Source organism: Dasypus novemcinctus, chromosome 20 (assembly GCF_030445035.2).
Source record: "Dasypus novemcinctus isolate mDasNov1 chromosome 20, mDasNov1.1.hap2, whole genome shotgun sequence".
NCBI classification, from domain to species: Eukaryota; Metazoa; Chordata; class Mammalia; order Cingulata; family Dasypodidae; genus Dasypus; species Dasypus novemcinctus.
The window spans coordinates 52,252,968-52,276,177 of NC_080692.1; the positions used below are offsets into that span (position 1 = coordinate 52,252,968).

Genomic DNA, 23,210 nt, shown 5'->3' on the forward strand with positions numbered 1-23,210 from the left:
AGTGCACTAGGAGGCACGCCCAGGTCAGGACAGGTGCACTAGGAGGCACGCCCAGGTCAGGACAGGTGCACTAGGAGGCACCCCTGGGTCAGGACACAGTGCACTAGGAGGCACGCCCAGGTCAGGACAGGTGCACTAGGAGGCACGCCCAGGTCAGGACAGGTGCACTAGGAGGCACGCCCAGGTCAGGACGGGGTGCACTAGCAGACACGCCCAGGTCAGGACAGGTGCACTAGCAGACACGCCCAGGTCAGGACAGGTGCACTAGCAGACACGCCCAGGTCAGGACAGGGTGCACTAGCAGACACGCCCAGGTCAGGACAGGGTGCACTAGCAGACACGCCCAGGTCAGGACAGGGTGCACTAGCAGACACGCCCAGGTCAGGACACCTGTGCACCAGGAGACACGCCCAGGTCAGGACACCGGCGCAGTAGGAGGCACGCCCAGGTCAGGACAGGGTGCACTAGGAGACACGCCCAGGTCAGGACAAGATGCACTAGGAGACACCCCCAGGTCAGGACCCGGTGCACTAGGAGACAAGCCCCCAGGTCAGGACATAGTGCACTAGCAGACACGCCCAGGTCAGGACTCGGTGCACTAGCAGACACGCCCATGTCGAACATGCACTAGGAGACACGCCCAGGTCAGGACAGGGTGCACTAGGAGACACGCCCAGGTCAGGACAGGGTGCACTAGGAGACACGCCCAGGTCAGGACAGGGTGCACTAGGAGACACCAGGTCAGGACCCGGTGCACTAGGAGACAAGCCCCCAGGTCAGGACATAGTGCACTAGCAGACACGCCCAGGTCAGGACTCGGTGCACTAGCAGACACGCCCATGTCGAACATGCACTAGGAGACACGCCCAGGTCAGGACAGGGTGCACTAGGAGACACGCCCAGGTCAGGACAGGGTGCACTAGGAGACACGCCCAGGTCAGGACAGGGTGCACTAGGAGACACGCCCAGGTCAGGACAAGATGCACTAGGAGACACCCCCAGGTCAGGACCCGGTGCACTAGGAGACAAGCCCCCAGGTCAGGACATAGTGCACTAGCAGACACGCCCAGGTCAGGACTCAGTGCACTAGCAGACACGCCCATGTCGAACATGCACTAGGAGACACGCCCAGGTCAGGACAGGGTGCACTAGGAGACACCCCCAGGTCAGGAAGGAGACACCCCCCCAGGTCAGGACAGGGTGCACTAGGAGACACGCCCAGGTCAGGACAGGGTGCACTAGGAGACACCCCCAGGTCAGGAAGGAGACACCCCCCCAGGTCAGGACAGGGTGCACTAGGAGGCACGCCCAGATCAGGACCGTGCACTAGCACAGATGACCCCCAGCCCAGCCCCCCACCCCCGCACCCCCGCGCCTTCTTGCTACTTTGGCCCTGATCTACCACAATGCATATAAAACTTACACAGAAAAATACTGTTGGTGGAGCAGGTAGGTCCGTGCTTTCTCAAAGGACTCGGGGGGAGGGGGGGGGAGGAAAAAAAGCAAAGCATGAAGGGAGGCTAGAAAGAAAGTATTAAACCTGAGAAGAAACTCTTGCCAGTTTCTGCTGGGGACGGAGCTAAACGGGGGATTTAGCTACATGGCAGAAAGATTTTCCTCACTGAGATTTTAATGGGGCTGGAACATTTTGCCAAAAATTATTTCTCATTCTACAAGTTTTTATAAGAGAGAAGCGACAACCACAAGAGCAATGGGCAGTGGTTTCATGAGAACTAAATTATAAATAAGGATGATCTTTGCGGGGACTGGGGGGGGAGTGCAAAAGCTGCTCTGTGAGCAAACTGGTGCCAAGCTGTACTAAAGAATTAAGACCGTTTCTTCAAACTCTAGAAAAATGTCCTGTTAAATAAATGACAGCAAGAGCATGTTGTGCTGGAAAAGAGGATGACAAGGAAGGGGCAAAAAGCCCCCACCGTCCTCAGAGCGGACGCCTCGATTCCCCAAGCGCGGGCGAGTGAAAATCACACAGGCGTGGGAGCGGGGTGTTCACACAAGGCTCCTGAGGCCGAGGACACAGACCCTTAGAAAGTACTTTCAAAGAGGGCTTCACCGTTTACAACCTAGAGGTCCACCAACTCCATCTAAAGATGCACACTCTCGTCCTCACAGCAGGGCTGAACTTACAAGACTGTGCAATTCTAACTTATCACCTCGGGAAGGGACGTGGCTCAACTGATAGGGCGTCCGCCCGCCACCTGGAGGGTCCAGGTTCAATCCCCGGGCCTCCTCGCCTGTGTGGTGAGCTGGCCCATGCGCAGAGCTGCCACACGCAAGGAGTGCCCTGCCACACAGGGGTGTCCCCACGTAGGGGAGCCCCACGCACAAGGAGTGCCTCCCACAAGGAGAGCCGCCCCACGTGAAAAAAGTGCAGCCTGCCCAGGAGTGGGGCCGCGCACACAGAGCGCTGACGCAGCAAGATGACGCAACAAAAAAGAGACGCAGCTTCCCAGTGCTGCTGACAAGAATATGAGTGGACACAGAAAAACACACAGCAAATGGACACAGAACAGACAACGGGGGAGGGGAAAGAAATAAAATAAATCTTTAAAAAATAAAGTTATCATCGCACCGCACGTTTCTACTGCACGGTACAGTTTACGAGCCTTTTTTAGACACCATCGCATTAAGATAAAGTATCTAGAAACCGCCTTGATTGCAGAGTCGAGGAGCAGGCTCCCACGGGGTCCTGGCTTATGGACAACACCCTGGGGAAGTCCACGGGCGAGCGGCGGCTCCTGCGAGGCTCGCGCGGGGGCAGCCCCGGCTCCGCGGGGCAGCTCGGCCGGGGAGGCGCGGCCTGCGCGGGCCTGGCCGCTCCGGGCTCGGGGCGCACACGCCGTCCTCCTGCTCCCGGGAAAGCACGCGGGAGGAGCGCGTGGGGACGGCCCCGGGGAGGGCCCCGACCCACGGCGCGCCTGGGCGGGCTCGCGGTCCTCCCCGGCCGTCCCCACGCGCACGGGGCGGCCGCTGCCCGAGGACGGCCCTGGGGGCCCGGGACGGACGCGCGGCTCTGCCCGGCCGTGACCCGCGCGCCCCGGTCCCTTCAAGGCGCGACGCTGCACCTCGCCCGCGGGGCCACGACTCCACAGAGGGTCCTCACGGCCTCGCGGCGCGTTTCCCGCAGTTCCTTCGACGAAAGCCACTTGAAGGGCTTTGTTTCGGAGGTGGCCGTGGACTGACACCGGGCGTTCCACCAACGGCGCGGTTTCAGCAGGATAACAGGTAACTCACCGAGCCGCGGTAACCAAGATAACGCAGTATTTAACCTAGAATCAGCTGGTCTCGGCCCTGGCCGGACGCGCGCGGGCACGCAGCCCGCTCTCTCCCACGCGCGCACACGCGCGTCCCCGGCCTGCCAGCCCTCGGGGCACACCTCCCGCCCGGGCGCCGCCCCTGCGCTGCGTCTGGAAAGCAAAGCAGGGAAGGCAGTGTCCTCCTGGAAACCTCCAGCATCTCTGCCTCAGGGGCCATTAATGGTGCCATCTTAAAAAGCCAAGGCTTAGATGGAAAAGAACAGTGGAGAAAGCACAACAAAGACCGAGTGTCGACGGGAATAAAAAACAAAGAGAACTGCCCTGGCAACTCACTTCCAAAACTGGTGTGGGACCCCACGAAGAAGGAAACTACTGAAGGCAATTTCAAAGATATTCCTCTAAAACCACAACTGTCGTTTCAAGTGCTTTTTTAGTATGACCACTTACTGGAATTTCATGACCACCACTCACCACTTAATTGCTCAACACGTGGTACTTGTTTATAAATAAATAAGACAAGTTTGCTTTAAAAGAAAAAATTAAAACCTTGATGGTAGTTGCATGCTTGCTGCAAGCTGGTAATGAAGATTTGTGCTTTTATTTAGTATGGCTTTTTGCAAGATGGAAGGAATGGGCTAATAAACATTATAGACGGGAAATTTTAACAATTATCCACAAAGCTGATGTTTACCTTTTCAAAGCAATCATTCAGCCGCTAGCATCCCCCCCCCCCCGCCCCCCAATCTCAAGTTCTCATTTTAAAGACATTCTAGCTGTTATTTTAGGGTTTAAAAATCCCACACACATTGGGGAGCAGACGTGGCTCAGGGGTTGAGTGCCTGCCTCCCATATGGGAGGGCCTGGGTTCAGTTTCTGATGCTTCCTAAAAAACAAAAAAGAAACAACAACAAAACAACCAGAAAACCCAGGGAAGCCAAAGCAGCTCAGTGGTTAAAAGCCAGCCTCTCAATCTCCGGCCCCTGGTACCTTAAAAAAAAAATCCCAAACACAAATCAAAGACACTTTAATTTCTTAAATTTTCATTTGAAAAGTCACATCCCTGTCCTGTTCATCTCCAACTACCTCATTCACTTATTGAAACAATGTAATTGCGTGCCCGGCAGTGCCAGGCACTGTTCCCGTCAATGGGTGCATACTCATCGGGAAGAGACCAAGGCCCTGTGCTCAGGGACTGCTGGGGACCCAGCAGGCTGGGGCCCGGCGCTGCTGGGCAGGGGGGCCGCTACTCCATCGAGCACGGCCGGGCAGGCCTCGGGCGGGCAGCGCCGGGGACGACCTGAGGCCAGCAGAAGCAGGCTTGCCGGGCCCAGCCGTGCGTCCAGCTGGGAGCCGCTGGCCACACGCGGCGTGTAGCAGCCGAGGTGCGGCTGGTTCAAACTGAGGTGCACAAGCACAAAACAAACTGGATTTCAAAGGCGCAGTGAGAAAAAAGAATGCAAAGTACCTCATGAATAATTCCTGTATTACTCCATGTTGACATCATATTTCGGATACAACGGGTTAAATGAAACATTAAACGGGTAGCGTTGGGGGTTCCAGGCAGAAGTGAGAAGGCGCCAAGTGGCGGCGGCGGGAGGCACAGAGCATGAACCAGGGGGAGAGGCGCACCTGCCCAGGGGCACCTGCAGGATTGTGCCGGAAGGCCACGGGGGCGAGGCTCACCCCCACCTCGGGCTGCCCGGCAGGCACGCACTGCCCGGGCGTCTGCCCTGTGCCCCCGGCGCTTCCCCGACGGACGGCGCAGCGGTCAGCAGAACCCCAGGCTGCACCCGCGGGGTGGTGACAGACGGGAAGGACGAGCAGAGAGGAGGACGCTTCCTGCCCAGGTACGGGGAGGAGCCTGAGAAGCTGCTGCTGGGCTTGTCTGCGCTGCCGGCTTGACTGCGCGGCCCAGAAACACCGGCGAGGGCGAAGGCTGGGAGGACACAGGGACTCCAGGGGGGCAGCTGGGTGCGGGCTGCACTGCACCCTACGGATGCACACAGTGGAGGAGCGCAGCACGGGCAGCGCCCAGGAGGACAGCGCCCAGGAGGGCAGCGCCCAGGAGGACAGCGCCCAGGAGGACAGCGCCCAGGAAGACAGCGCCCAGGAGGGCAGCGGTAGGAAGGCAGCGCCCAGGAGGGCAGCACCCACAGCGCCCAGGAGGGCAGCCACGGCGCAGGCAGCGTCCAGGAGGGCAGCGCAGGCCCCCTCCGCCAGGCCCCGGCTTCCGGGGGCCCCAACGGCAGCCCAGCCCCAGCGAGCACTTCTGGACGGCTCTGCCTGTCCACCTCGCAGGGTCCACACTCGCTGAGGGCAGTCAGAGGGAGGAGGAGGACACCAGGCCCCTCCAGGCAGGTCCCGCCCCGGACCAGTGCCAGGGGACGTGGGGGGCAGCCTGTGGCCCCCAGGCCGGCCGGAGGGCAGCCACGCGCCCTGCCTGCTGCCCCCGCCCGGCCGCGCGCCTGGGCCTGGGCCCGGCCCCGGAAGGGGTGTGGGCGGCACCCGGGGCCGAACGCCTACCACGTCTCCCGGGACACCTGTTTAGGAAGAACGGGCGCTGGGGCCAAGGGCCGCAGCAACAGCTGCCCCCTGAGCTGCGTTTACGCGGGAGCTTCGTTACACGCTCTCCAGCTCTCGCCAGCCTGAGCGCCTGTGCCGGCACGGCCTCACCTGACGCCTGCACCGTGTCGTACTTGTCTGCATGGACTGACAAAAAGCACTGCTAAAATTTGGCACCTTTAAGACATTTGCTATCAATATGAGCAGGAAGTGTAATTTAATGTGAATGTGGAATTTAAAATAGATGAATAATAAACATTTTATAGTTAAGTTACTGAAATGGAAATGTAAAGAAAACAGCAAATAACTTTTGTTTCAGAATTTTGTCTGTAACCCATTTTATGGCGTTCGCATACGCCTTCCTGTCTAGTCCTTGCAGTTTTTTTAAACCCTTCAAGGGGTTTCTAGCTGTTTTTTATTTATTTTCATTTTTAAAAGCAGTTTTATTGAGATATATTTACATACCATACAATCTATTCAAAGTATACATCAACATGGCTTTTAGTATAATCACAGTGTTATACATTTGTCACTACAAAAAATTTTAGAACAATTTCATTACTCCAAAAAAGAAAAACCCCACACCCCTTAGCAGTCACCTCTCAATCTTGCATCTTTCCCAGCCTGACATAACCTCTAGTCTAATTCCATCATTATAAATGGATTTATATTTCCATTTTAGATAAATGGAATCATTCAGTATGTAGTACTTTGCATCTGGCTTCTTTCACTTAGCATAATGTCTTTTTTTTTGGCCTGATAATTAATATCATGTAACAATAACATATATATACTCAGTTTTAAAGAAAAAGTCTGATAGGCAATATTACCCATACCCATATTTCACGAGAGTTCACTATGTTATAGTCCTATGTTACACTTTTTTAAAGTCTTTTATATTCATTTTATATATTTATTTTTAGGAGGTACCAGGGATTGAATCCGGGACCGCATACACGGCAAGGAGGCGCTCACCAACCGCTCCCACATCTATCTAGCCTTCCTTCTAGTAATATAAGCGACCTCAGACACTTCCTTAGACACATCCCCATATAATGGTGATGCCACTTACAAACTCTATAATGTTTTTACCTTTCTATTCATTTCCAAAGATTAACAACCTCTTCACCAGATTAACCCTCAGGTTTCCATGCTCAAACTCCTTCTATTTTCTGGTGACGCATATTCTCATTATTTACTCCATGAGTGTACACAACATATTAGTTCTGGTGCTGTCGTATGGCATTTGTCCTTCTGTGTCTGGCTTGCTTCCCTCGATATACTGTCCTCCAGGTTCAATCATGTTGTCATATGTGTCACGATGTCATTTCTTCCCACAGCTGCATAACAGTCCATCATGTGTATACAGCAAACTGGTGTACAACAAGCTGTTTATCCATTCATTGGCTGATGCACACTTCTGTTGTTTCCATCTTTTGGCGATTGTGAATAATGCCGCTATGAACACTGATGTGCACATGTCTGTTTGTTTCACTGCTCTCAGTTCTTCTGGGTATATAGCTGGCAGTGATATTGCCAGGATATGTGGCAAGTCCATACTCAACTTCCTTAGGAACAGTCAAACAGTCCTCCACAGTCGCTGCACCATTCTGCATTCAATCCAACACTGTACAAGCATTCCTGTCTCTCAGCATCCTCTCCAAAACTTGTAGTTTTCTGTCTTCTTAATAGTATGAAATGATATCCATTGTAACTTTGATTTGCGTTTCCCTAATTGCTAGAGATGTTGAAAATTTTTTCATGTGTTTTTCGCCATTTGTACTTCTTCTTTGGACAGATGTCTATTCAAGTCTTTTGTCCATTTTTTAATCAAGTTGTCTTTTTACTGTTGAGCAGTAGCATCTCTTTATATATCATGGACATTAAACCCTTATCAAATATGTGATTTCCAAATATCTTCCCCATTGAATCAGCTGTCTTTTCACCCTTTTGACAAAATCCTTTGAGGTATAAAAGTGTTTAAGTTCAAGGAGGTCCCATTTCTCTATTTTTTCTTTTGTTGCCTGTGCTTTGGTTGTAAGATCCTAGAAACCACCATCTACAAGATCCTGAAGATGTTTCACTACATTATCTCTAGTAGTTTTATGGTCCTGGCTTTTATATTTAGGTCTTTGATCCATTTCGAGCTGACTCTTGTATAAAGGGTGAGATAGGTGTCCTCTTTCATTCTTTTGGTTATGGATCTCCAGTTCTCCCTGCACCATTTGTTGAAGAGACTGTTCTGTCCTGGTAACACGGAACTGGTAGGTTTGTCAAACACCACCTGGCCACAGGGGTGAGGGTTTATTTCTGGACTCTCTATTCCACTGACCAATGTGTCTCTCTTTATGCCAACACCATGCTGTTCAACCACTGTAGCTTTGTAATATGTTTCAAGGTCAGGCAGTGAAAGTCCTCCCACATCACTCTTCTTTTTAGGATACTTTCGGTTGTTTGGCTGTACTTTCCCTTCCAAATGAATTTGGTAATCACCTTTTCTATTTCTGTAAAGTAGGCTGTTGGAATTTTTATCAGTATTACACTGAATCTTCTAATCAGTTTGGGTATGACTGACATTTTCATGATATTTAGTGTTCCATCCATAAACACAGAATGTCTTTCCATTTGTTTAGGTCTTCTTTGATTTCTTTTAGCACTGTTTGTAGTTTTCTGAATATAGGTCCTGTACATCTTTGGTATTTGAGTCTTTTTGGTGCTTTTTGAAAATGGAATTTTTTTCCTGTTTTCCTCCTCAGATTGTTCAGTACTAGTATACAGAAACATTACTGATTTTTGCACTTTGGTCTTATGTCCTGCCACTTTGCTGAACTCGTTATTAGCTTTGTGAAAGATGTTTCAAAATTTTCCTTTTTTAAGTTTTTTATTTAATTGCCTTTTTTAAAAAAGATACATAAATCAGAAAAAATATTGCATTAAAAAAATATGAGGTTCCCATATACCCCACACCCCACCCCACTCCTCTCAAAATTTTCTAAATAAAGGATTATCTACAAAAATGAGAGTTTTACTTCCTCTTCTGCAACAATATTGAATAATAGTGGGCATCCTTGTCTTGTTCCTGATCCTAGAGGGAAAGCTTTCAACCTTTCCCCATTGAGTACAATGTTGGCTGTGAGATTTTCACATACACCCTTTATTATATTGAGGAACTTTCCTTCTATTCCTATCTTTCAAGGTGTTATAAAGAAAGGATCCTGGATTTTTATCAAATGCCTTTTCTGCATTGATGGAGGTGATCATGTGTTTTTTTCTCTTCACTTTGTTAATATGGTATATTATGTTAATTGATTTTCTTATGTTGAACCACCCTTGCATAGCAGGAATGAATCCCACTTAGTCATGGTGTATAATTCTTTTGATATGCTCTTGGAATCTATTTGCAAGTATTTTTTTGAGAATTTTTCCATCTATGTTTGTTAGAAAGACTGATGTGTAATTTTCTTCATCTATAGTATTTTTATCTGGCTTTGGAATTAGGGTGATGTTGGCTTCATAAAATGTGTTGGTTAATTTTCCATCCTCTTCAATTTTCTGGCAGAGTTCAAATAGTATGGGTGTTCATTCTTCTCAAAATACTTGGCAGAATTCACCTGTGAAGCCATCTGGTCCTGGACTTTCCTTTGTGGGGAGATTTCTGATGACTGATTCAATCTCTTTAATAGTGACTGGTTTACTGAGTTCTTGTATTTCTTCTACAGTCAGTGTGGGTTGTTTTTGCATTTCTAAGAATTTGTCCATTTCATCTAGGTTGTCTAGTTTGTTGTCATACAGTTTCTCCTAATATCCTCTTATGATTCTTTTTATTTCTGTGGCATCAATGATAACATCCCCTCTTTCATTTCAGATTTAATCTATTTGCATCTTCTTTTTCTTCGTTAGTCTAGTTAAGGGTTTGTCAATTTTATTGATATTCTCAAAGAACCAGCTTCTGTTTTTGTTGATTTTCTCTTTTTTTTGTTGTTGTTGTTGTTATCAATTTCATTTATTTCTGCTTGAATCTTTATTATTTTTCTCCTTCTGCTTGCTTTGGGATTGGCTTGCTGTTCTTTTTCTAGTTTCCTCAGGTTTCAGTTAGATCTTTGATTTTAGCTTTCTTCTTTTTTAATGTAGGCTTTTAAGGCTATAAATTTCCCTCTCAGGTCTGCCCCTTCACTGTATCCCATAAGTTTTGATAAATCGTGTTCTCATTTTCATTCACCTAATTTCTAATTTACTAATTTCTCTACAACTCCTCTGAACCATTGATTGTTTAAAATTGTGTTGTTTAGTCTCCACACATTTGCAAATTTCCCCCTTTCCCATCTATTACTGATTTTCAGTTTTATTCGATTATGAGCTAAGAAAATGCTTTGTATAACTGCAATCTTTTTATATATTGAGAGCTGCATTACGACCCAAAATGTGGTCGAACCTGGAGAAAGACCCACAGACATTCAAGAAGAATATATAACCTGCTGATGTGGGATGCAGCATTCTGTGTATGTCTGTTAGGTCTAGCCTGCTTAGCATGTTGTTCAAGTTCCCTGGTTCCTGTGATCTTCTGTCTACTTGTTCTATTAATGATGTGAGTGGTGTGCTCAAGTCTCCAACTATTGTTGTAGCGATGTCTATTTCTTCTTTCAGTTTTGCCAGCTTCCTCATGTTTTTTTGGGGGCACACTGGTTAGATGCATAGAATTCACTACTTCCTGGTAGATTGTCCCTCTTATTCTTTCTGTATCATACTTTATTTGTATTTAAAGTCTGTTTTGTCTGATATTAGTATAGCTTCCCCTTTTCCTTTTTGATGACAGTTTGTGAGGAGTATCATTTTCCAACCTTTCACTCTCAGCCAGTTTGTATCCCTGGGTTTAAGGTGAGTCTCTTGCAGGCAGCCTATGGATAGCTCATGTTTTTTATCCATTCTGTCAGCTTGTATATTTTGGTTGGGGAGTTTAATCCATTCACATTCAATGATACTACTGTGAATGCATTGTTTACTTCCACTATATCTTTGGCTTTCAAGTGTCATATCTTTTTTTTATCTTCTTTTTACTTTTTTGGTTATCCTTTCTGAGAGTCTTCCCTTTCACACTCTCCTCCAAGCCTCTCTTTCCTGTCTTTTTTGTGTGGGCTACAAGGCTCCCTTTAATAATTCCTGCAAAGGTGGATTCTTTTTTTGCAAACCCTCTTAGTTTCTATTTATTTGTGAATATTTTAAACTGACCTTCATCTTTGAAGGGCAATTTTGCCAGGTAAAAATTCTCAGCTGGCAATTTTTCTCTTACAGTATCCTTACTCTATCATACCACCGTCTTCTCACCTCCACAGTTTCTGATGAGAAAACGGCACTAAGTCTTACTGACCATTCCTGTATGTGATGGTTTGCTTCTCCCTTGCTGCTTTTAGAATTTTCTCTTTATCTTTGGCGTTTGAAATTGTGAGTAGTATATGTCTTGGAGTGGATCTATTCAGATTTATTTTGATTGGGGTACACTGTAATTCTTAGACATGTAAATTCATTTCTTTCATGAGACTTGGGAAATTTTCAGCCATTATTTCCTCACATACTCTTTCTGCCCCTTTTACCTTCTCTTCTCCTTCTGTAACCCCCACGACACATATGTTATGTTTTGTGTTATCACTCAATTCCCTGAGCCCTGCTTAATTATTCCATTCTTCTCCTCCTCTCTTCTCTCTTCAGCTGTTGTTTTCTGTATCACTTATTCTTTCTTCTATCATTTTGAAGCTGCTGTTGTATGCCTCTAATTTTATTTATTTATATATTATAGGTACCAGAACAGGGATTGAACCCAGGACCTTATATGTGGGAACAGCGCACTCGACCACTGAGCCACATCAGCTCCCCTGATTTCTTCATTTGTTTGCTTCTTGTTGTTGTTGTTTTGTTTTTTTAAAGACGTACCAGGACACAATCCCATGTGGGAAGGACCTCCCCTGTGGGAAGCAGACACCCAACAGCTTGAGCCACATCTGCTGCCTCTAATGTGTTTTTTATCTCACCTATTGTATCTTTCATTCCCATAAGTTCTGATATTTTTTTATTCAGGTTTTCAAATTCTTTTTTATGCTTGCCCAGTGTCTTCTTGATGTCCTTTATCTCTTTAGCCATATTATCTTTCAACTCGTTGATTTGAATTAGGAGATTTGTACGAACCTCATTGATTAATTGTTTCAAATCCTGTCTTGTCTAGGGTCTTTGATATATTCCTTTGCTTGGCCCATATCTTCCATTTTCTTAGTATGGTTTGTAATTTTTTGCTGATATCTAGGCATCTGATTTTGATGGTGTGTTTACTCTGATGCTCGATTTCTTTCTCTTTCCTTCCCCAGCCCCTTGTACCAGACCAGACCTTCTGAAAACCCAACCACAGTCTGCTGTGGACCAAGAGGTCAGCAAAGTCAACGACTGAGGCACACTGATGGTCAGGCAAGGGCAGCTCCTACCCCACACGAGCCTGCACACATGGATACTGTTTTTAAAAGACATTTAGGGGAAGCAGACATGGCTCAACTGGTAGAGCATCCACCTACCATAAGGGAGAGTCCAGGGTTCAAACCCAGGGCCTCCTGACCCATGTGGTGAGCTGGCGCATGCGCAGAGCTGCCACATGGCAAGGAGTGCTGTGCCACGCAGGGGTGTCCGCAACGTGTGGGTGCCCCACACGCAAGGAGAGCACCCTGCAAGGAGAGCTGCCCCGCACAGAAAAAGCGCAGCCCACCCAGGAGTGGTGCCGCACACACAGAGAGCTGACGCAGCAAGATGATGCAACAAAAAAAAGAGACGCAGTTTCCCAGTGCTGCCAAGGGTGCACAAGGGCACAGAACACACAGCGAATGGACACAAGAGCAGACAAATGAGGAGGAAGGGGAAAGAAAGAAATAAAATTAAATTAAAAAAAAAACACAAAACACTAATATACATTTTTTTAAAAAGACACAGGAACAGACATAACTATAACACGTTCAAGTCTGGAATAAGGGGATGTTTGAAATGCTTGCTGAACTCGTGTCAGGCTCATCTTTTTCCTGAGCTTAAGTAAACTTACGGGGCATATGGTATAAGAAAAACTCCTGAAGAACCAGGCTCTAGTTCAGATTCTGCTGCTGGTCAGATGTAATCCCTGAGAGGTCCCTTCATCTCTCAGCCTCAGTTCTTTACTGTAAGTGATGTCTAAGGTCCCTTCCAGAACTATTACAGCATGATATGTTGTCAGTCTTAACTAAATTTTATATTTTGAATTTAGTTCATGGTCCTCTGCCTCCAAGCACCTCTGGAAACCATACCCAAGATCACCCAATCTAAAAATTGCCAGAGATATCAAGGAAGAGCTCTAAACTAAGGTCTGTGGCAGAGGCTCACCCAGCAGGCTTCAACAGTTATCAGTAGAACTAACTCCCGGCTACCATGTGGACATTCTTAAGAACATACAAATTACACTCATATTTAAACATTCTATTCCTTCATTTCTTAAATCCTGTGTACCATGTGTAATGTTCTGTATAAGCCTTCTTGGGACCTACGTATTTATGTTACTTAAATAAAGACCTAATTATGTCCCTCATTATCCCACTCCCAAAGAGATTCATTGCTGTACATAAAATCATGTATATTCTTACAGCTAGGTCTTAAAGGAAATGAAAGCCATAAAGAAAATTTTCAAATAGCATCTGGTTGCTTTCACATCAATTAATTCCAATATTTACCACCATTTATACATCCTTTCTTCTTTATGCAATAAAGAATATGATTATGAAATCTTTTCCTCATCTTTAATATTTAAAGGAACTTTACAGATTTATGCTTTAACATTTAAATGAAATTTTTATTTCTGGATATAGCGTTTCTTGAAAATCACAGCGAGTAAAAAAGAGAGGCAAAGGAGAGCTAAACATAGAAAGAAAAAAAAGGACATTTATACATACATATATGTGTATATATCCCTGCAAAACTTCTTGGTCATCAATTTTAAAATATATTTCTATTTATATATGTTTATATTTTCAAGTAAAAGAAGTCTTTTCCATTGTTAAAGCTGGGTTTTACGAGGAAGGAATGTCTAAAAAATAATCTGAAACCTTGAAAACTTTTATTGTAAAGTCTTATTAGTCTATTTAATTGGTTACTTCATCGTAGTATTTGTCTTTAGTTTTATTTCATTGTTCCACCGCTGCCAGAGTGTGAATTTTAGGAACATACATATGTTAAGAAAAAGACTATAAAGCAACTGGTGGAATTTGTTTAATAGAAGTCAACTAAGACCTTCCACAGGCAGGGTAGCAACTTGCTAAGAAATAGTGTGATAAAAATAGATGGGTTCCAGAAAACTGAAATAGAAACTTATTTACCATGAACTATAAAATTAACACAGCAAAACAGAAACAAGCCTCTGACTAATTTGCCTAGTACACCGGCCTTATTTCCTTCTCCCCAAATCTAGCTCTATGTAAATAGTCAGGAAGATTCTTAGTTGTTCATGTTGTAACCACATTCTCCTGTTTCCCGCGTCTCCCTGGCTGGACTCCTTCATTTCCTGGGTTGTTTCCTCCTCATCCTTCCCACCTCTGCACTCTGGAGCTTCCAGGACTCCGTCCTTGAGCCTGTCCCTCTTTTCCATCTACACACACTCCCTAGGTGATTTCACCCAATGGCACGGCTTTCCTTTCCTGTCTAGAGCCCAGATGTCTCACCCTCCTGACGTATCCACCACCATGTCCAGTGGAGGACACCCAAGCCATGCTACGTCCAGTACTGGACTCCTGATCCTCTCCAGCTACTTCTCCATCAGTCTTCCCCAGTCAGCAAAGAGAGAATTTCTTACGGTTGTTAAGGCTGGAAATTTTAGAGTCATCTTCCATCCCTTTCTTTGTATATGAAAACCACAGTCATCATCAACATCAGCAAGTTCTGTTGACGCTTCCTTCCAAATACACCAAGGATCTGACTGCTTCTCACACTGCCACTGCTACTGCTTTAGCCCAAACTACCAGATCTTTCCCCTCAAATACTGACCTGGTCTCCTCTTCCACCTGTGCCCCCGAAACACTCCACTCAACACAACCAGAGCAACTCTTGAGAGGTACATCACGTCTTTTCACCACGCCACGCGAAACCTGCCGGCGTCCATCTCGCGGAGCCCAACGTCCCTCGACCCAGGAGGCCCCACACGATACCCCTCTTCTCTCTCTCCGCCCTCATCTACTCCTCTCCTCACTCTGCTCCAGCCACGCTGGCCTCCTTGCTGCTACCTGAACCAACCAGGGGCTCTCGGTGCTGGCTTCCCCCCAGCAAGGACCGGGACTTGTTTCATCGCCTTCACGTCACTGGTCCATGTTGGCTTTTCTGCGAGGACCTCAATGACCACATTTTTGAAAACCCCAACCCTGCCGTGTCACCACACAGCCGGCACGCCCCAACCCCAAGTCCCTGCTGGGTTTTTCCCATAGTGCGTATTAACACCTGGCCAACTGTGTATTTTCATTGTTTGTGTATTGTGTGCATTACTCCACCAGAATGTAAGCTCCGTAATGGCAGGGATGTCTGTTTCGCTCTCAGCTGTCCCCAGTGCCTGGGACACATTCTACACATAGAAGGCTTTCACAACTATTTGCTGAATGAATGAATGATACTGAAATATTACTAAAGCAACACTGATTATTGCCTCAGACACCCTGTATTGAGGAGAAATCCAATTATCCACATTCACACACAGTAACGCAAAGAGAAACTATCGTTTCTAAAAAATGTATTAAAAACTATTTTTTTACTATTTGTGTTAAAGCCACTAGTAGTTGCCTAAAGAGGCCCAGGCCACACCAATGGGTGTTTTGGGTTTTTTTTTTTCCACTTTGCTAGATACGGAGACTTGAGATGGTGAAGAAAAAGTGCAGGTTTTTTCCTTTCATCCTTCACCACTGAGAGAGGGCTCTACGTGACCCTGCTCCACAAATGTTTCAGATATTTAAAGAAGGGATCCTAGAAAAACGAGGTAATTCCTTCGCCAATTTCAAAAGACGAATCTCTCCAAATCCCTCTGCAGGCGTTTTCTCTAACTCCATACTCCTTAGCCATGTTAATCCGGCCACTCTTGCTGTACTTCACCCAAGAAGACAAGTCTCGGCTGAAGAAACAGGATTACATAAGAATGCCTACTGAAAACCTGGTGCTCCATTTTTCCCCTTTTCCGATTTTTTTAAACCTAAAGCCAGACTTAACAGTTTTGATTGTTGAAAACACTTTGCAGGGAAGCTGACTTACTAAGGAGTCACCGCCCTGGCCGAGAGGGGCCGGTGGGTGCGGGATCTCGGGGCGGACAGGTGTGCTGGACAGGTGTGCTGGACAGGTGTGCTGGCTGTCGTGTACTATTTAACACACTCCCCGCAGGCCCTTCAGAAGGGCAGAGGCGGCGGCCCCCGGCGCCCCCCGAGGAACGCTGTCCCACGCCAGCCGGGCCTAAGCGCCCACACCGGCTCCGCCGAAGTCCACAGGGCCCGGTCACCTGTCCCCCTCACGCAGTACGTCGAGAGCGGGTCCCACGGGGCGAGCAGGAGGCGGGCGTGGGGCTCAGGCCCCCGCGGCCCCAGCAAGCCCCGGCCCAGCGCGGCCCTCGAGGCCGGACGAGGGGCCGCCCCGGGGGGCCCGCGGGGCTGCGGACGAGCGCGGGCAGGGTCCAAGGTCCCGCCCCCGGTGACGCGCCCCGCAGGCGCCAAAGGTGACCCGCGGGGACCCGCAGCCGAGCGCGCCCCCCGCCCCCGCGCCGCGGCTGAGTGACAGCGCCCCCGCGCCCCGCGCCCCGCGCCCCGCGCCCCGCGGCCTCACCCGCCAGCTCGTCCGGCTCCAGCCCGCTGTCGGCGTCGATCCCGCACAGCACGAAGTAGTGCGCGAAGCGGCAGGCGGCCCCCGACGAGCCGGGCCCGGGCCCCGCGCCGCCCGCGCTCATCGCGCCGCCGCCCCGCGCCGGCTCCCGCCGCCCGGGCTCGGCGTCCCGCGGCCTCGGCGGGCGCGGGGGGAGGGGCGGGGCGGGGAGGGGCCAGGGGCGGGGAGGGGGCGGGGAGGGGAGGGGCCGGGGGCGGGGCGGGGCAGGGGGCGGGGCAGGGGGCGGGGCGGCGGCGGGAGCGGAGCCCCGGCGAGGGGGAGGCGCGCCCCGGCCTGCGCGCGCGCTCCCGCGGCCCCGAGGCGCGCCGTGCGCGGGCTGCTGCCCTCGGCGGGGCTGCGGCACGGGGGCCCCACGCACGCCCACGCACGCCGCCCCGCGAGGCCGGGGACACGGGGGACGCGCTGCGCGGGCGCTGCTCGGCGGCGGCTCCCGCCCGAGTCACCGGCTCCCGGAGGCGGCCCCGCACCGGCCGCCTTCCCCCAGTCGGGACCGCTGCGCGCGTACGTGTGCCCAGTGTGCACGCGGCGACACACGCCACCCAGTGTGGACGCTTGTGACACTGTACCCAGTGTGGACACTTGTGACACTGTACCCGCTGTGACAGCTGTGACACACACACCTCTACCCCGTACGGACACTTGTGACACTACCCAGTGTGGACACTTGTGAAACACACACCTCTACCCCCAGAGTCAAGACTCGACACCCGCACTCCTACCCAGTGCCTAGCCTTGGGGCACACCCTACGCAGGGTCCGGACTCAGGGCACACATACAACACAGTGCCTGACCCTCGCGCAGTGCTGATGCGCGCAAGGAGTGCCCTGCCACGCAGGGGTGTCCCCCGCGTAGGGGAGCCCCACGCACAAGGAGTGCACCCCATAAGGAGAGCCATCCAGCGCGAAAGAAAGTGCAGCCTGCCCAGGAATGGCACCGCCCACACGGAGAAGTGACACAGCAAGATGACGCAAGAAAAAGAGACAGAGTCCCGGTGCCACTGATAAGGATAGAAACAGACACAGAAGAACACACAGCAAATGGATACAGAGAGCAGACTGGGGGGGGGGAGGGCTGTTAAAAAAAAAATCACGTGTTGTGCTGTGTGTTTTCTTCTAAAACAATGACAAAGAAGTAAATTAGGTGAACAAAAGTGACCTGAAACCTAGAATAAACCATTCAGTAGAGGCCGCGTGCGTGGCTTGTGGGCCCCGGGGCTGTGGGCGTGGCGATGGCTACAGGCTCTGCTTGCTGTGCTGAGTTTTGGCAGCGGATCGTGGTGCTGACAAGACAATATAGTGACTGTGATTAATATCACCAAATTGTACACACGATAGTTGAAGTGAGAAATTCTGTGTTGCATGTATGCTACCACAATAATTTTGTTTACATGACTTGAAGTAAATCTTCCAAAATATTAAAATTGTGCTGGGAGGGGAGAGATCGTATCCTCTTCCCACGCTAAGACACTCGCCACGAACACGCACCAGGGGAGGATAGCTCAGGCGGCTGTGCAGAGCCCAGGTGACTCCCTGGACCGCAGTGGCCCCGTGGTCGAGCCCCCGAGTGCCGCCAGGTCAGCAGAGTTCAGTCTCTCGCTCTTCTGCTGCCCACAGTTGACCTTGGGGGCCCAGGCGCCCCAAGCCTGAGTTTTCGCCCGAGAATCCTGCACTGGAGGTTGCAGAGGGCTGCTCAGGTGCTTAGGGCATTGCGTCCACTCTGCTGCTGCTCGTTGCGCCCCTGCTGTGTGACCTGCGAAGCTGAGAGGAGCCGCGACCCGGCTCAGGCTCAGCGCCGCAGGAAGTCGGCCCAGTCCAGGTCCAACCAGGGGTGTGTCTCGAGGGACAGCCGCCAGGGCGTCGCCTTCTGGAGAAATAGTACCGTACGCAAGAATTTATTTGTAAAACCAATAACCGTATTCCTTCAACATAGCTTCAGAAAAGGGTTAGTTTATGCCAAAAAAGAGATTGGTAGCGAAACAGCTGATTCATAATTTCACATTGTTCTCGTTCTGCCTTGAGTTTAAGGAGTCCAGGATTACTAAGTATTTCATACACGTAAGTCATTGTGATAATGTTTTGGGAAACATGAAACTAAGTAAGACAATCCTCCTTTAGAAGTTTACAGTCCAATAGAAACACGTTTTTTAAAAAGTTAAAATACAAAAAAAAAGGTAATGAGTAAACCGTAGTGAAGGCCCCATAACACGTTTAAACAGTGATACGGCGGTGTGATGAGCAGAGGATCGGACCTGGTTAAGAATTCCAGTAAGATCTTATGAAAGGGGTGATATTTGAGATGGGCCTTACAAGAGGAGTAGGATTCCTCCAGGCCGAGGCGGGCAGGAAGCTTCCAGCACTGGAAAATGCCCGGGCACGGTGCAGAGGGCAGCAGACCCGCTGGCGCCCGCCTGAGCGCAACCTTGAACTCACTTTCTTAAGCTACCTGTCCTGCTGACACCTGAAAGTAGATTTTCTGGCTTTTAGTGAGTTTAACTCCAAATACTTGAGATTAGCTAAGCCAGACCCTTCACTTTACAAATACAAATATCTAACAGAATATTTCTAACAGAACTGTAGTGATTTATGCAAACACAAACCTTATAAGTGACAAAACCAGGAGTCTGGTTGCAGGATGTCTTGAAGTCCTTGAGTTGAAATGTCTTGAGTCTATGAAACCTCTCGAGTTGACTCCTCCTTCTCCTACATGCTGCTCACATGCCTGTTCAGAGATCCTCTTTGGGATTTTATTATTTTCTTTTTATAATGGAAAATTTTCAAATATCTAGAAAGCAAGTATAGAATAACGAACACCTTCAGACCCATATACTCATCATCTAGTTCTTTTTTGGTTTTTGGTTTTTGGGTTTTTTTAAAGATTTATTTATTTCTCTCCCCTTCCCCATTTCTGCTCTCTGTGTCCATTCGCTGTGTGTTCTTCTGTGTCCCCTTGCATTCTTGTCAGGCGCACTGGGAATCTGTGTCATTTTTTTGTTGCGTCAACTTGCTGTATTAGGTGGCACCACTCCAGGGCAGGCTGTGCTTTTTTTTCATGCTGGGCGGCTCTCCTTACGGGGTGCACTCCTTGCGCGTGGGGCTCCCCTATGCGGGTGACACCCCTGTGTGGCACGGCACTCCTTGCGCACATCAGCACTGCGCATGGGCCATCTCCACACGGGTCAAGGAGGCCCTGGGTATGGAACCCTAGACCCTCCATGTGGTAGGCGGACGCTCTATCAATTGAGCCACAACCGCTGCCCCATCTAGTTTTCATATTAATATTTTGCCTTTTTCTCTTCATCTATCTGTTTTTTGCTGGAGTATTTTAAAGTAAATGAGACCGTATAACATTCCATAACATTTGTCAACATGTATGTCTCTTCTGACCTGTTTCTCATGACTGTTTCTGTAGCTTCTCAGTGAACTCTCAGGCCTTCTTTCCTTCGCTTGCCTCACACCTAATGTCCAGCGCTAGCTCCCAGTCACCATCTAGTCCTGCTCGTTGATAGCTGGAGGAAGAACCACCCTCTTCTGCCTCAGGTGTAAATGACGAAGTACAGGGCCTTCACCATGCTGGTAGCCCTACAAGGAAGGCCAGGCTTACGCCAGACTCGGGCGGAGGCTGACGTCCAGAAAGGGCAGAGCAAGGGCAGAGGAGGCCACGCATCACTCAGGGAGACGTCCAGCGCCCGGAGGCCGGGCATGGGGGCCAAACGTTCCTGTCAGAGCTTTCTTCTGCTTGCAACTCAAAGTCCTTCCACAAAGTAGTGGGCTTGAACTGACATGAACCCTAAGTTCCCGCCCTGTTTAAGAAAACGATATTCTAAATATAAAAGGTAATAAATATATAATTCCGTCTTTTGGGAAAAGTCTCAGAGCTTTCACTCCTTCAGGATGTGACACGAGGTCCTTAGAGCATCAGGGGCCAGGGTTGGCCCCCCAAGGAAAGAGGGATGAAGAAGAAATAGAGGATGGAGAAGCCTCTTCTTAGTAGTCTTCTGTAGAAGATATTTTCCTTGGTGGGCCAGGTTCCTTCCCACTAAACCAAAACTGAGAATATAGGGATAATAATTAAAATGCAGATTTTCTACTTTCTATCAAAATTTACAATACTCATACCCTTTGATCCATCAGTTCTGCTTCTCAGAATCTATTCTACAGGAATACGCACAAGTGAACGGTATGTGTATGATGAAGTCTCTGGCAACATTCTTCACAATTTCAAAAAACCTCGTTTTTATAAATAGAAAATGGTTAAATAAGTTCTGGTATCTCCATACAATGTGATACTAAGAGTAAGACTACACTGATAGAAAAAAATTATTTAATACTGTATATGGTTGAATGGAAAATGCAAGGAAGAAAAATTATATAGTATGATCCTTTCTTAAAAATAACAGATCGATTTTATTAATATATATTAATAAACATACAATTCATCCAGAGTGCACAATCAATGGTATTTCCTATAAACACATAGTTGTGCATTCACCACTTCAATCATTATTAGATCATTTTCATTATTTCAATAATAATAATAATAATAAACACAAAACAGACAGACAAAACTCCTCCTCTCTCCATCCCACTATGCTTCCCCTACTGCACGTAGCTGCTGTTTCTGGATATTATAGTATGATCCTTTTTTGGGTGTTACACATATACTGTATGCATACTTTTAACCATAAGATCCATCTGGAAGGCTACCACTTCTTAGTTTTCATACTTATGTATTAAAAATTTTTATGACAGGCATCTATTTTTGTAATCCAACACCTTTTTGTTTATCTGTGAAAGAAAGATTATCAACATTGTGAATGGTGGTTACTCTTATATAAATAATTCAAAGTCTTAACCATTTTATTGATTTTTTCTTGAAACAAACTTGAGTGACTATATACATTCAATTATCCAGAGTGCTCATATTTGCCTGCTCATGATTCATTTATTCAACAATTTTTATTGAATGCCCACTATATGCCAGGGCATGCTCCAGGGATGCACTGGTGGATAAAAGTCCTGTTGGTATCTAGTGCTGTACAATATACATCCAAAATAGTCCAAGAATATAGATAACTATGAACCTTGAAATAAGGCAAAACACGTTTATGTAGTTATGATTTTCAGTCATCAAATAAACTTAATTTGTTTATTCTCTGATGAACTCGTTCCACGTTATAAATTTGCAATCTTTCCCAATTTCATCTAAAAATCTTGAGGTTGGGAACATTCACTTACATGGCCTCTAAATCGGGATGCCTCTTTAGGGTCTTGCCACATGCCAGAATTTAAACCTGAGTTCTCTAGTTCAGGCTTCACATACAATATCTAACACCTTTTACATCACACAAATCTCATTCATCTAGCCTCTCCCACTCTGAATTCAGAGGTACTTATTTCTAGTCTCACTCAATTTAGTCTTCATTATTGTTTCAGGCACGTTGATCTTCCTCCCCAGCCTGCACCGCGAGGAGCCTCTGGAGGTCGGGGCCTGTGTCCTCCTTCTCACACGGTTCACACTTGGGGAAAACTGACGGCATCCTTCAGCGTCCTCCACAAAGAGTGAACATTTAAACTAACAACAGAGCACAGCGCTGTGCTTCCAGTCATACCCGTTACGACTGTTCACGAGGCAATCATTTTAAGTTTAGCAATTTAACCATAATCCCATTGTTGAATTAAGCTTTAAATCGTGGAGAGAAAATGCAGGATGTCCGCTCGCCCTCGCTGGCTTCTGCACCGCTGCACCTGCCTCACTGGCAGCCCCTCCGCAGGCACCATGTCCAGCTTTCATATTGGCTTTTGGAAAACATTTTTGAAAGTGCCTGTTATGGTTTTGAAAACTTATGGACACTTTAAAAAAAAAATTCTTCTCCTATGACAGTTTCCTTGAACTCAGGCTCAATAATTAGAGGGCAAGAAAGATGCTGGGAGACAAGCCAATTCTGCTGTAATTGTACTTCCCAAGTAACTGTTTCTGACTTCCAGCTTCCCCATTGTGTGTATGTTTAAGGGAAAAGAAATTAATATCAGGCTCCAACAATCTTCAAACCAGTAAAAATTATAATCTGGTGTGTGCCTATTTAAAGTAACAGCCTCCGAAGCACCTCAAGAGGCTTAATTTGCAGTATTCGTTTCATTAAATAGAGGTAGGAGAGGCGTTAACTAGTGGTGAAGACCGAGGGGCACCGTCCAACCGTTTTAGATTTAACTCTCCATTTCTTCAAGGTTTGAGACGAATGAAATAATTTAATCTTTGTGTATTTAGCCACCCTGTCCTTAAACGATAAGCAAACTCGATTGCTTCACAAAGTTGTTGACTATCTAAGTTTAGAAGACACTGAGTGCCTCACAGAAGTTTGTTAAAAATGGCCCACCACGAAAAAGTAATCTTAATTTAAATTGGCATGCTGGGTCTTGAATTTGGGACAATCACATTTTTCAAAAGTGAAACATTAGAGTTTGTTATAATTTAAATATT

The 23,210-nt window shown here is 47.8% G+C and overlaps 1 protein-coding gene across 4 annotated transcripts in view; it reads right to left on the reverse strand.

The window, feature by feature from the left end:
* DENND5B (DENN domain containing 5B) overlaps positions 1-16,840 on the reverse strand; it is a 205,063-nt gene extending 188,223 nt beyond the window's left edge. For all 4 annotated transcript variants that reach the window (XM_058283016.2, XM_058283014.2, XM_058283015.2 and 1 more), the window contains exon 1: positions 16,677-16,840. In XM_058283016.2, coding sequence (XP_058138999.1) covers positions 16,677-16,797 — 121 coding nt within the window. In that variant the 5' untranslated portion in view covers positions 16,798-16,840. The remainder of the gene's footprint in view (positions 1-16,676) is intronic.
* Positions 16,841-23,210: the final 6,370 nt, after the last annotated feature.